Raw genomic sequence first — 10,580 nt, 5'->3', positions numbered from 1 at the left:
CAGGCTGTATTGTTACTTGGTGGTTCATTATGGAGCTGTGGTCAAAAACAATCCACGTGGGCATTTAATTCAAAACATGCCGTTTAAAAGGATAAGACGAAAGGATGCTAACTCGGCGGGAGTTAAAGGGATTGAAATTCAAACGACGGTAAAAAGGGGGCGCGTGTGAATATGGAACGGCCATGCTTTTACTGACATAGTGGACGCGTGTGCGAAAATCAAGCGTCATCACTCTGGCAATTAAAGGCGCGTGAGGAATGGGAATGGTTTTCTCTCTGAAACGGCGCTTGTTGGGCGGCGTGATCCTAGGAATCTGACACTCTCTCTCCTACGTGATCATCGCACGCCTCAACTGTCATCCATCTGTCACTCAGGAAACCTTTTCGTATTTCCATAGAAGATTTGAAACGATTGTTCTCTCTCCTATCACCCACTATAAAAGGCTATCTACACCACCTTTTACCTCTTTACTGCTTCCGAAATTTCTCAAGAGCAAATACTCCCAAACAGCTTCACTGTTCATCATCTTCTTCAATCCTCAACAATGGCTGAATCCTCTTCCGTCCATGCTACTTCACAGATCCTACCCATCCGTCCACAGCAATGTCTGGTGATTGACCTCAACCCACTGGCGTACGACTCCTACATGTCGCCGATCATTGAATGTTTGAAGTACTCCCAACTTGCTCTAGTTCTCTCAAGGATCGAATCTGTGCCAATGGTGGCACTATCGCAGGTTTACGCGACTGCTTATTACGACAAGGCAGTCGACCGGGTGTTTTTCGAAATTGCAGAACACAAGACTTCAGTTTCTCACCAACGTTTCTGCACAATGCTAGGGTTGGCTGTTGACCCTTCAAGAATAAACCCGGAGACGATTCCGGTTGGGTATCTGTTTAACATGTTTTACAACATGGGGTACACGGAGGTCCTCACCTCCGTCGCTAAGTTCAAAAAGTCCTGCCTGCCGCCACAGTGGAATGGCTTATTTACAGTCCTTTTCAAGGGCTTGTCGGAACGGAGCTCAGGGTCCGACGGTGCTAGTCGCCTCTTTCTGTCGATCATGTACGCGGTCTACAACGGAGTTAACTTGGACTATGGGTTGGTCCTATGGCAACAGCTCATCCAGAGCCTTTCTTCATCATCTCGACACTCTGAGGTGTCGTTGGCCCGGTTCGGGATCTTGATTACTAGATGGGCGATGGACAAGTGGCGGTGGCGATTTGAGAGTACTTGAGGCACTCGATTATTGGCGACATATAGGAGTCGTACGCCAGAGGGTTGAGATCAATCACCAGACATTGTTGTGGACGGATGGGTAGGATCTGTGAAGTAGCATGGACGGAAGAGGATTCTGCCATTGTTGAAGGTTTGAAGAAGATGATGAACAGTGAAGCTGTTTGGGAGTATTTGCTCTTGAGAAATTTCGAAAGCAGTAAAGAGGTAAAAGGTGGTGTAGATAGCCTTTTATAGTGGGTGATAGGAGAGAGAACAATCGTTTCAAATCTTCTATGGAAATACGAAAAGGTTTCCTGAGTGACAGATGGATGACAGTTGAGGCGTGCGATGATCACGTAGGAGAGAGAGTGTCAGATTCCTAGGATCACGCCGCCCAACAAGCGCCGTTTCAGAGAGAAAACCGTTCCCATTCCTCACGCGCCTTTAATTGCCAGAGTGATGACGCTTGGTTTTCGCACACGCGTCCACTATGTCAGTAAAAGCATGGCCGTTCCATATTCACACGCGCCCCCTTTTTACCGTCGTTTGAATTTCAATCCCTTTAACTCCCGCCGAGTCAGCAACCTTTCGTCTTATCCTTTTAAACGACATCTTTTTGAATTAAATGCCCACGTGGATCGTTTTTGACCACAGCTCCATAATTAACCACCAAAGTAATAATACAGCCTGTAAATAATTAGTAACAGAATTTTGGAAAATCAAAGATTGTCGTGCAAAGAGTGTAAAAGTAAAAGAAATAAAGCGACTCTTTTAAGGATTTTCTGTGATGTCAATAATGACACGAAACTGATGATCCCGGGCACGAATCTCTTCCTTCAAGGTCAAGAGAGACCTCAAAGTGTTAGTGTGGATTCCCGTTGAATTACGATCAAACACTTATTAATAAATGTTGAAAGGCTTCTTTTAATTAGGCTAATTAAGGGTGGCTTTCGCTTTGATTCAACAATTCTATTCTTGATATAAGAAAGAAGGTGAACAAAGTACTTGTGAGACCGGTGTAGCCTGTTGAACAAGTAGGTAGGAATTTATTTTGTATTGGCTTGGAAAAATATAAAATCTCATAAAAATTTAAAATTGGATCCCTTGGGAAGAAATGTTATGGTGTGTAACAATTTCATAGGAATCACACAAAAGGAAATTTGAGATTTCATTAGGGTACATTCGTCAATTCTTTGGTGAAAACTTGAGCAAATTAATTGTTCACCGTCAATTCATTAGGTGTTGAATTTAGGGTTTCACTCAACTCGTAGTGACACGAAACTAAGATCATAAACACAGATGTTGTGTAACCATAAACCTCAGTGGTAATGTCTGAGAGTCTCAAGGGTTACGTTGATGAAACGAATGTAATGGAGAGGTTTAATAGAGATGGTGGGAGAAAACATAGTACCTCTGCTGCGAAAATAAGGATCAAGCAGGAATCTCTTAACTCATGTGAGAAGAGAGTGAGGTAGCTCACGATTAGAATAAATGTGTTAGCCTTATTGGGAAGACAAGATTTGTGTATACCAGGTCATGAAGGCTATTATTCAAAATCTTATGAGGCTTGGGACACATACAGCAGCATGCTTCTAGGGACACTTAAGTAATTCATCAATTATACCCCCATAAAAGAGTGACCGTACAAAAAATTATTTTTGGAGTTTTTGAGATTTATTAAAGAAATAAAAGAAATAAAAGAAAATAAAAAGAATAAAAAAAATAAGTAAGAAAAAAAATAAGACTTAAAAAAAACTTTGGAAAAAGTATGAAAAACCGAACCCGAACGTTCGGTTGGTTTCGGTTGGGCTGAAAATTATTTTGAAGATTGCGTCCTTTGGGCTCGGCTGTTTAGTTATTTTGTTTACACTCCGGTTTGGGCCTGTCCAACCGAGAGCCCATTATGTTTAATATATAAGTATATGCTTGCATGCATATTAGGTTAAGGATTGATAACGATTTTAGAGATTATTCTAGAGCTTAACGATAGCATTACAGGTTTCTTTAATCGTTCTTGTAACCTTCTAATCCTCTACAGTTGATGTTCTTAATCGAGCTCTTCTGAGGATTTTGTTTAATCATTCGACTCGTTTGATTCAATCCTGTTTCGTTCTTATTTATGTGTTCTTACAGTTTTATATTTACATACTTGTTCAAGATCTAATCGATCTTCATAGATTAAAGGTTTTTAATCTCATCATATATTATATTTAATTTTATTCATATGTAACTCACGGGTAAAAGTCATTCAAACGATTGAGATTATGAAGTTATAGTAAATGTATACATTATCATATGATTCAAAATAATCAATACATTATATCAATTTAGTATATACAAATTAATTATTATATCAAATCTAACAACAACGTTATTGTTATATTTAAAAAAAAAATCATATATTTGTAAAAACTTCAACTATATTGGTGTTTCTACGCAACGCTCGGGCATTCACCTAATATATATATATATATATATATATATATATATATATATATATATATATATATATATATATATATATATACCTTCAGAATTGAGATAAGTGTATGACGTGAAGCAATTGTGAATAAGCAAGGATTTTTGTGGGTTTGTTTTTAGAATTTTAGCTTATTTTTGTTTGTTGGATTGGGTATATTTTGGATGGTGGGATCTGGTCGGATCTATAAAGGTATCTACGATAGAGGGTGTTATCCTGAGTCATTAGCTAAGAGATATGGAGTTATGACATCTGTATTCCACTGTCTCGGCTTCCTCATTACGTTTTCGAATTCCAATACGACCACTTCCTCTCTGCTTGTTTTATGATAAACATATAAAAATGCTTTAACCATCACCTTGGTGACTCATGTGGTAACACTTGGGCACCCCAAGGTCTCAAGTACAAACTATGAGAGTTTCAATCAAAGGTTGGTCAGTAGAAACCATGAGAGTTTTATTCAAGGGTTGGTCAGTAGAATAGAATGGTGGGTGATGTAGTTTCGAAATGGAGTGTTTAGTATGATCACCAAATGTGAGCAATCTTACAATATTGGGGGGCCACAATGGGTTGTAAAGGAAGCCATTTTTATACGTAAATGCTTTAGAACGTTTATAGACATATAAAACTAATAAACTAAGAGTGTTGCAAATTAAATTGTCTCAATTTCAGCACTTGCTTAACTACTTTATATCGTGAATACACCTCTATCGTTCAAAATCATAAATACAATCATTAAAAATAAGAGTTGCGAAATTGTCGGTTTAGCTGTTAAAAAAAACAATAAAAAAAACAAGTTAGCAAATTTTTTCTTGAAAAGGCCATAGCTGCAAGACACTATTTTAACCAAAATATGGTTCATTAACCGCTGCACACAACTTGAGAGTGTCGAAACTATTCTAGTTTGAAGCATAATTGCAATATTCATGGTTTTACCTCTACACAATTTTTTTTTTTTAACTCTATATAAAATTTAACATTTCCTTAAGAATTGTATAAGGTTTACACTGAAAATCCTAAAAATCATGAAAACAGTGAGTGGCAAAATTGTTCTTTAGGGTATCGATTTAACTCTTGTTTCGAAATACAATACACCGGATCTGGATCTGAATGACTCCATTCTAAACAACGTTATTTATATTAATATACAATGATTAACGATTTAAGTAAAGAAACTTAATTGTTTTGCAGTTTTATAACGAGTTGTGAAATTGCTTCTTCGCAGAGCCGAGAAAAGATTTGAAACTAAGTTGTGGAGTACAATGTTAAATTAATAAAGTCAAAGAATCCACTACAAATATCGGAGATCACATTTTGGCATCTTGTGACTCGCAACTAAGTAGTTGCAAGATTTATGTTTAATTTTTCATATAAACGTGATAAATTGTTTAAGATCATTGAGTGTGGGCAACTGGATTATAAAACCAAATATTGTCGCCTCACATTTTACATGTTATAACATAAAGTTGGGATGATGTTGCTTGTTACCACATTCGATAACACCACATCTGATAACTGGGGAATAGGACGGTGTCCCAGCCGTTACCACAATTGAGGTGTCTCCACGTAGGCAAAAACACCAATCCACTCTGGCGGTACCATTAGTCTAGGCGGTGTTTGGCTTAGCTTTTTACAGCCGAAAAGTCCTTTTTGAAAAAGAAAAAAACTAAAAGATGTTTGGCAAAACTAGTTTAAAAGCTACTTTTAGAGTTTTTATACAATGAAAATGAACTTTTTGGAAAAGTCAGAAAATCCTAACTTTTTGTAATTTTTCCAAAAATAGTACTCGAAAAAGCTAAGATAAACACCCCTAATATATATATATACCAAGTGGTTTTGTCTCGAACATCCCAAATATGGAGTTGGTTTAATTAGGAAAGTCTATGCCATAAAGGCACCACATGGACCAATCATCACCTTCCACTTTAATTATCTTGCACCCATCTAATATTAATTTCTTGACATCAAAATGTACCTACCATTTTATGCCTTTCTTTCTTTATATACTTATTTGGTTCTCCATCCAATACACTAAAATCTAACTCATCGACTTAAATTCAAATCATCAAGCTCGATAATGGATATCTTCTATGGTTCCCTCCTCTCCCTCCTTGTTATTGTGATCTCATGCTCACTTTGTTTTGCTTTCTTTAGGCCAGCTGCAGATGCAAACCTCCCACCTGGCGGAAGAGGGTGGCCTGTGATCGGAGAAACTATAGAATTTGTCACCACCGGCTTGAAGGGTCACCCTGAAAAGTTTATCTTGGATCGCATGACTAAGTTCTCGCATCATGTTTTCAGGACCTCTCTAATTCTACAGGATGTGGTCGTGTTCTGTGGGCAGGAGGGTAACAAGTTCTTGTTCACAAATGAAAACAAACTTCTTCTGCAATGGTTGCCACCTTCGGTCGGAAAGATCCTCCCTTTTTCTGACCATAACAGGACGAAGGCAAAGATGGTTCGAAAATACTTCAAGCCTGAAGCTCTACGACAATATGTCCCAGTTATGGACATGGTGACACAGAAACATTTTCAAACCGAATGGGAAGGTAAGGACCAGATTATGACCCAAAAACTCATAAAAAACTTCACTTTTTTGCTTGCATGCAAAATTTTCTTCAGTATTGATGATCCAGAATGGGCCAAAACCCTATCTGGCCCATTCGAAAAGCTGGCTCCTGGAATTTTCTCCATCCCCATAAACCTCCCTGGAACACCGCTACGTAAAGCAATAAATGCAGCCACCTTCATCAGAAAAGAACTCACTGCAATAGTAAAGAGAAGAAAGATTGATTTGGCTGATGGGAAAGCTTCGCCTACACAAGACATTTTATCGTTGTTTCTCTGTGACGATGAGGCCAAATACATGGCGGAAATTGAAGTCGCTGATCTTATTGTTGGGTTGTTGATCGGCGGCCAAGACAGTACAAGCTCAACATGTGCAGTCATTGTTAAATATCTCGCCGAGTTGCCCGAGATTTACGAGGGTGTCTACAAAGGTATTAATATTAAGCTGAATATTCTTGTCAAATTCTGCTAATTAAACGTTTTTTAATTTCTCAAAAGAAAATACAGACATACATATATATAAGGTTAAAGTACAAATACATTTACATTTTAATGTTTTTGTCTCACACAATTAATATAATGTTGATTTTGCTAGTTTAAATTTATAAAAGAACACAAGATAACTTTCACATGTCTGGTTATCAATTGTCGTGAAATATATATAAAAGAAACATTTAGATGTTAGATTTGTGAAGTATCTCATAAAAATAAAAATCTTATGCCTTGGGAAAATTAAAATAATGTCGAGTTAACCAAACGGAGGGAAACATTTCAAAATGACCTTTACAACTAAAATAATAGGGATAAGGAATTTTAACTGTATATCATTTGCGTGGTAACAGAACAAATAGAAATTACAAAATCTAAAGCATCAAAAGAATTGTTGAACTGGGAGGATTTGTCAAAGATGAGATACTCTTGGAATGTGGCTTGTGAAGTTCTTAGATTAGTCCCACCCACCCAAGGAACTTTTAGAGAAGCCATTACCGATTTCACATACCACGGATATTCAATTCCAAAGGGATGGAAGGTATGCTATATAAAGATGAATTAGTAAACATGAACACCATTGGTATTAACTTTTTAGCTAATGGTTTTTCAATATTGCAGTTGTATTGGAGTACAAATTCAACTCATAAAAATCCTAATTTTTTCCCGGATCCTGAAATGTTCAACCCATCAAGATTTGATAATAAAAGACCAACACCATATACATTTGTACCATTTGGAGGAGGAGGTCATCAGTGTCCAGGAAAGGACTTTGTCCGAGTAGAAATACTTGTGTTCATGCATCATCTTGTGACGAAATTTAAGTTGGAAAAGCTAATTCCGAATGAGCAAATCATTTTCAGTCCGGTTCCTAAGCTTGAAAAGGGACTTCCAATCCGCCTGTATGCTCATAAACCATAATGTTGAAGTATTTATTAAAAATGGAACTAGTCCAAAAATAATATGAAATAAACAATAATAAGACAAAATAGGGCCTATCAAATTATGGATCCAAAAGCAAGGTCGATGGATCTAGGAGTGTGTAATGATTGATATTTTCTCTTTGAATCTAGGATTGTGTAATGATTGAAAACTTCTCTTCTCATGTGATTGCTCCCCTTAATGTATTTTTTAGGATTATCTAAGTAAACACCGTTAATACTAAAAAAACAACTTATACTATAAAAACACCCTTAAGTCAAATGTTATTACTACACTAAAAGATAGGCTTCCACCTCAGTGGTTTCGAAGATCAAGTAAGGAATGTAATCAAGAAAAGGAGAATTAACACATCGATCAATGAATATCTTATCCCTAAATATCATAGGTGTTGGGTGCGAAGTGAAAAGAGAATGGATCAAAAACATTAGGATTCAAAACCATACTTTTCTAGTAGGCCTACAGGAAACTAAATCCATGGATGTCAAAGGCAGTCTCGATAAAGCTATTTGGGGGCCTAATCCTTTTCAATGTGAAGTCAGTAATCTTCAAGGACTTTTTGGGGGAAGTGCAACTTTATGGAATCCTGAGAAAAAAAATTTCTAACACAATCTTCAAGCGACCAAGGGTATTTAATAATAAAGGGTATTTGGATGGTGTCCAAAGCAAATTATGCTTTTGTCAACATGTACGCACCCAATGATCCAAATAGAAGGAGGGCACTTTGGTGAAAGCTAGAAAGAGAAATAAACTCAGATTGTGACACTCGATGGATCATTTTTGGTGACTCCAACGCAGTCAGGTCTCCATTTGAGAGATTAGGATCCCGATTTTGTCAATCAACTGCAGACCATTTTAACAATTTCATATCAAAATCAGGACTAATCGATATTCAATTGGGCAGTAGAAGATTCACATACATGAGCATGGATGGATCTAAACATAGTAAGTTAGATTGCTTCATGGTAAATTTAACCACCATCAATGATTGGTCCCAACTTAAAGCGGTGGCATTACCACGCCTCCACTCTGACCACTGCCCTATTCTTTTAACTTCCGGTGTTTCCGACTTTGGCTCATCTCCATTCCGTTTCTTCAACTCGTTGTTGCTAGATGATTCATTAGAGGATATCGTGAGAGCGGGGTGGACGACAGACTAGTGTAGCGGTTTCTTCTCTTCACTTTCTCCATTCTCTGTGGTTGTTGGGAAATTAAAAAACACGAAATAAAAAATAAAGCAATGGAGGAAACTGAAAATTGAAGAAAACAGGTAAAAGATTGAGGAAATCTCCAACAAAGTGAATGAGATCAATCTAAAGGCAGAGAAAACACAACCATCTGAATCGAACATGGACATTAGAAAAGAGTTACTAAAAGAGCTAAGAGAGTTCGAATCCAAACGTTTGTTGGACATGAAACAAAAGTCAAGATGTAAATGGGCTTTAGAAGGCGACAAAAACTCCAAATTCTTTCATGCTCTAACTAACAAGAATATACGTTCATAGCAACTAATTGGCATAAACGTTAATGGTATTTGGACTTCGGACCTAGAAAAAGTCAAATCAAAGATTTATAACCACTTTTACAACAAGTTCAAGGAAACTAACCAAAACATGCCTCCCTTCTTTTGTTCCAAGTTCAAAAAATTATCGTTCAATGACTACTCCATTCTTGAAGCAACTATTTCCCTCGAAGAAGGAAAAACAGCGGTGTGGAAATGCGAGGCCGACAAGGCTCTAGTCCCCGATGGATTTACATTTGCATTTATTAAGAAACAATGGGATACAATTGGAGGTGACATCTTTTTAGCTATCAAAGAATTCGAGAAAACCGGAAAGATAGACCGAGGAAGCAACTCCTCGTTTATCATTCTAGTGCCAAAGATTACAGACCCAAACACTTTGGATGACTTTAGACCAGTCAATTTAACCGGTTGCCTTTATAAGATCATCTTGAAGGTGCTAGCCAAAAGGTTAAAAGCTATGATAGATAAAGTCATTAGCCCAACCCAAACATCTTTCATAAAGAACATACTTGACGGCCCGTTGATCATAAATGAAATTATCTCATGGGTTAAGAAATCCAAAACCAAGGATTTCCTCTTTAAAGTAGATTTTGAAAAGGCTTTTGATTGTGTAAATAGGAAGTACCTGGATTCTATAATGGCACAGATGCACTTTGGATTAAAATGGCGCAGTTGGATTTGAAGTTATTTTACCTCCGTCAGGGCCTCAATAATAGTTAACGGATCAACAACCAAAGAATTATCTCTAGAGAAGGGAATTCAACAAGGAGACCCTTTCTCTCTTTTCTTATTTATATTGCCTGTTGAGGGACTCAATATCGCACTGGAAGAAGCTACAAATCATTGCATCTTCAAAATCATTTCCCTTCCAAATAACGGCCCAACCGTGTCTCATCTTCAATATGCGGACGATGCAATATTCCTAGGAGAGTGGCCAATACAAAATGTCAAGAACTTAATTAGAATACTTTGTTGCTATGAGCTTGCCTCGAGTCTAAAGGTAAGTATAACAAAAAGAAAGCTCTTCGGTTTAGGCATCAATAATCTTGAAATTGAACTGTTGTCCAGAAGCATCCAATGCTTCATTGGTAACTTACCATTTGTCTACTTGGGTATGCATGTGGGTGCTACAATCTCAAGAATATCCCAATGGATTGGGCTGATTGCTAAATTCCAAGCTAAGTTATCAAAGTGGAAACCCTCTATGCTCTTGTTTGACAGTAGATTAACTTTATGCAAAGCGGTGTTGGGTAGCCTTGGTACATTCCTCTTTTCACTATATAATGCGCCAATTAAAGTTCTTAATAATCTTGAAAAAATAAGAAGATGCTTCTTCTGGGGTGGCTCATCAGAAAAATCAAA

General features: G+C 37.2%; 1 protein-coding gene across 1 annotated transcript; it reads left to right on the top strand.

The window, feature by feature from the left end:
* The first annotated feature begins 5,715 nt into the window (after positions 1-5,715).
* Positions 5,716-7,847, top strand: LOC145053458 (beta-amyrin 28-monooxygenase-like). Its single transcript, XM_079001508.1, has 3 exons — positions 5,716-6,696; positions 7,108-7,295; positions 7,376-7,847. The coding sequence occupies exons 1-3, from the start codon at positions 5,775-5,777 to the stop codon at positions 7,673-7,675; spliced, it is 1,410 nt and encodes a 469-aa protein (XP_078857634.1). The 5' UTR covers positions 5,716-5,774; the 3' UTR covers positions 7,676-7,847.
* The last annotated feature ends 2,733 nt before the right edge of the window (positions 7,848-10,580 follow it).

This window comes from Lactuca serriola, chromosome 5 (genome assembly GCF_051521515.1).
Source record: "Lactuca serriola cultivar US96UC23 chromosome 5, Lser_US96UC23_V15, whole genome shotgun sequence".
NCBI lineage: Eukaryota > Viridiplantae > Streptophyta > Magnoliopsida > Asterales > Asteraceae > Lactuca > Lactuca serriola.
This window is presented reverse-complemented; position numbering and strand designations above follow the sequence as displayed.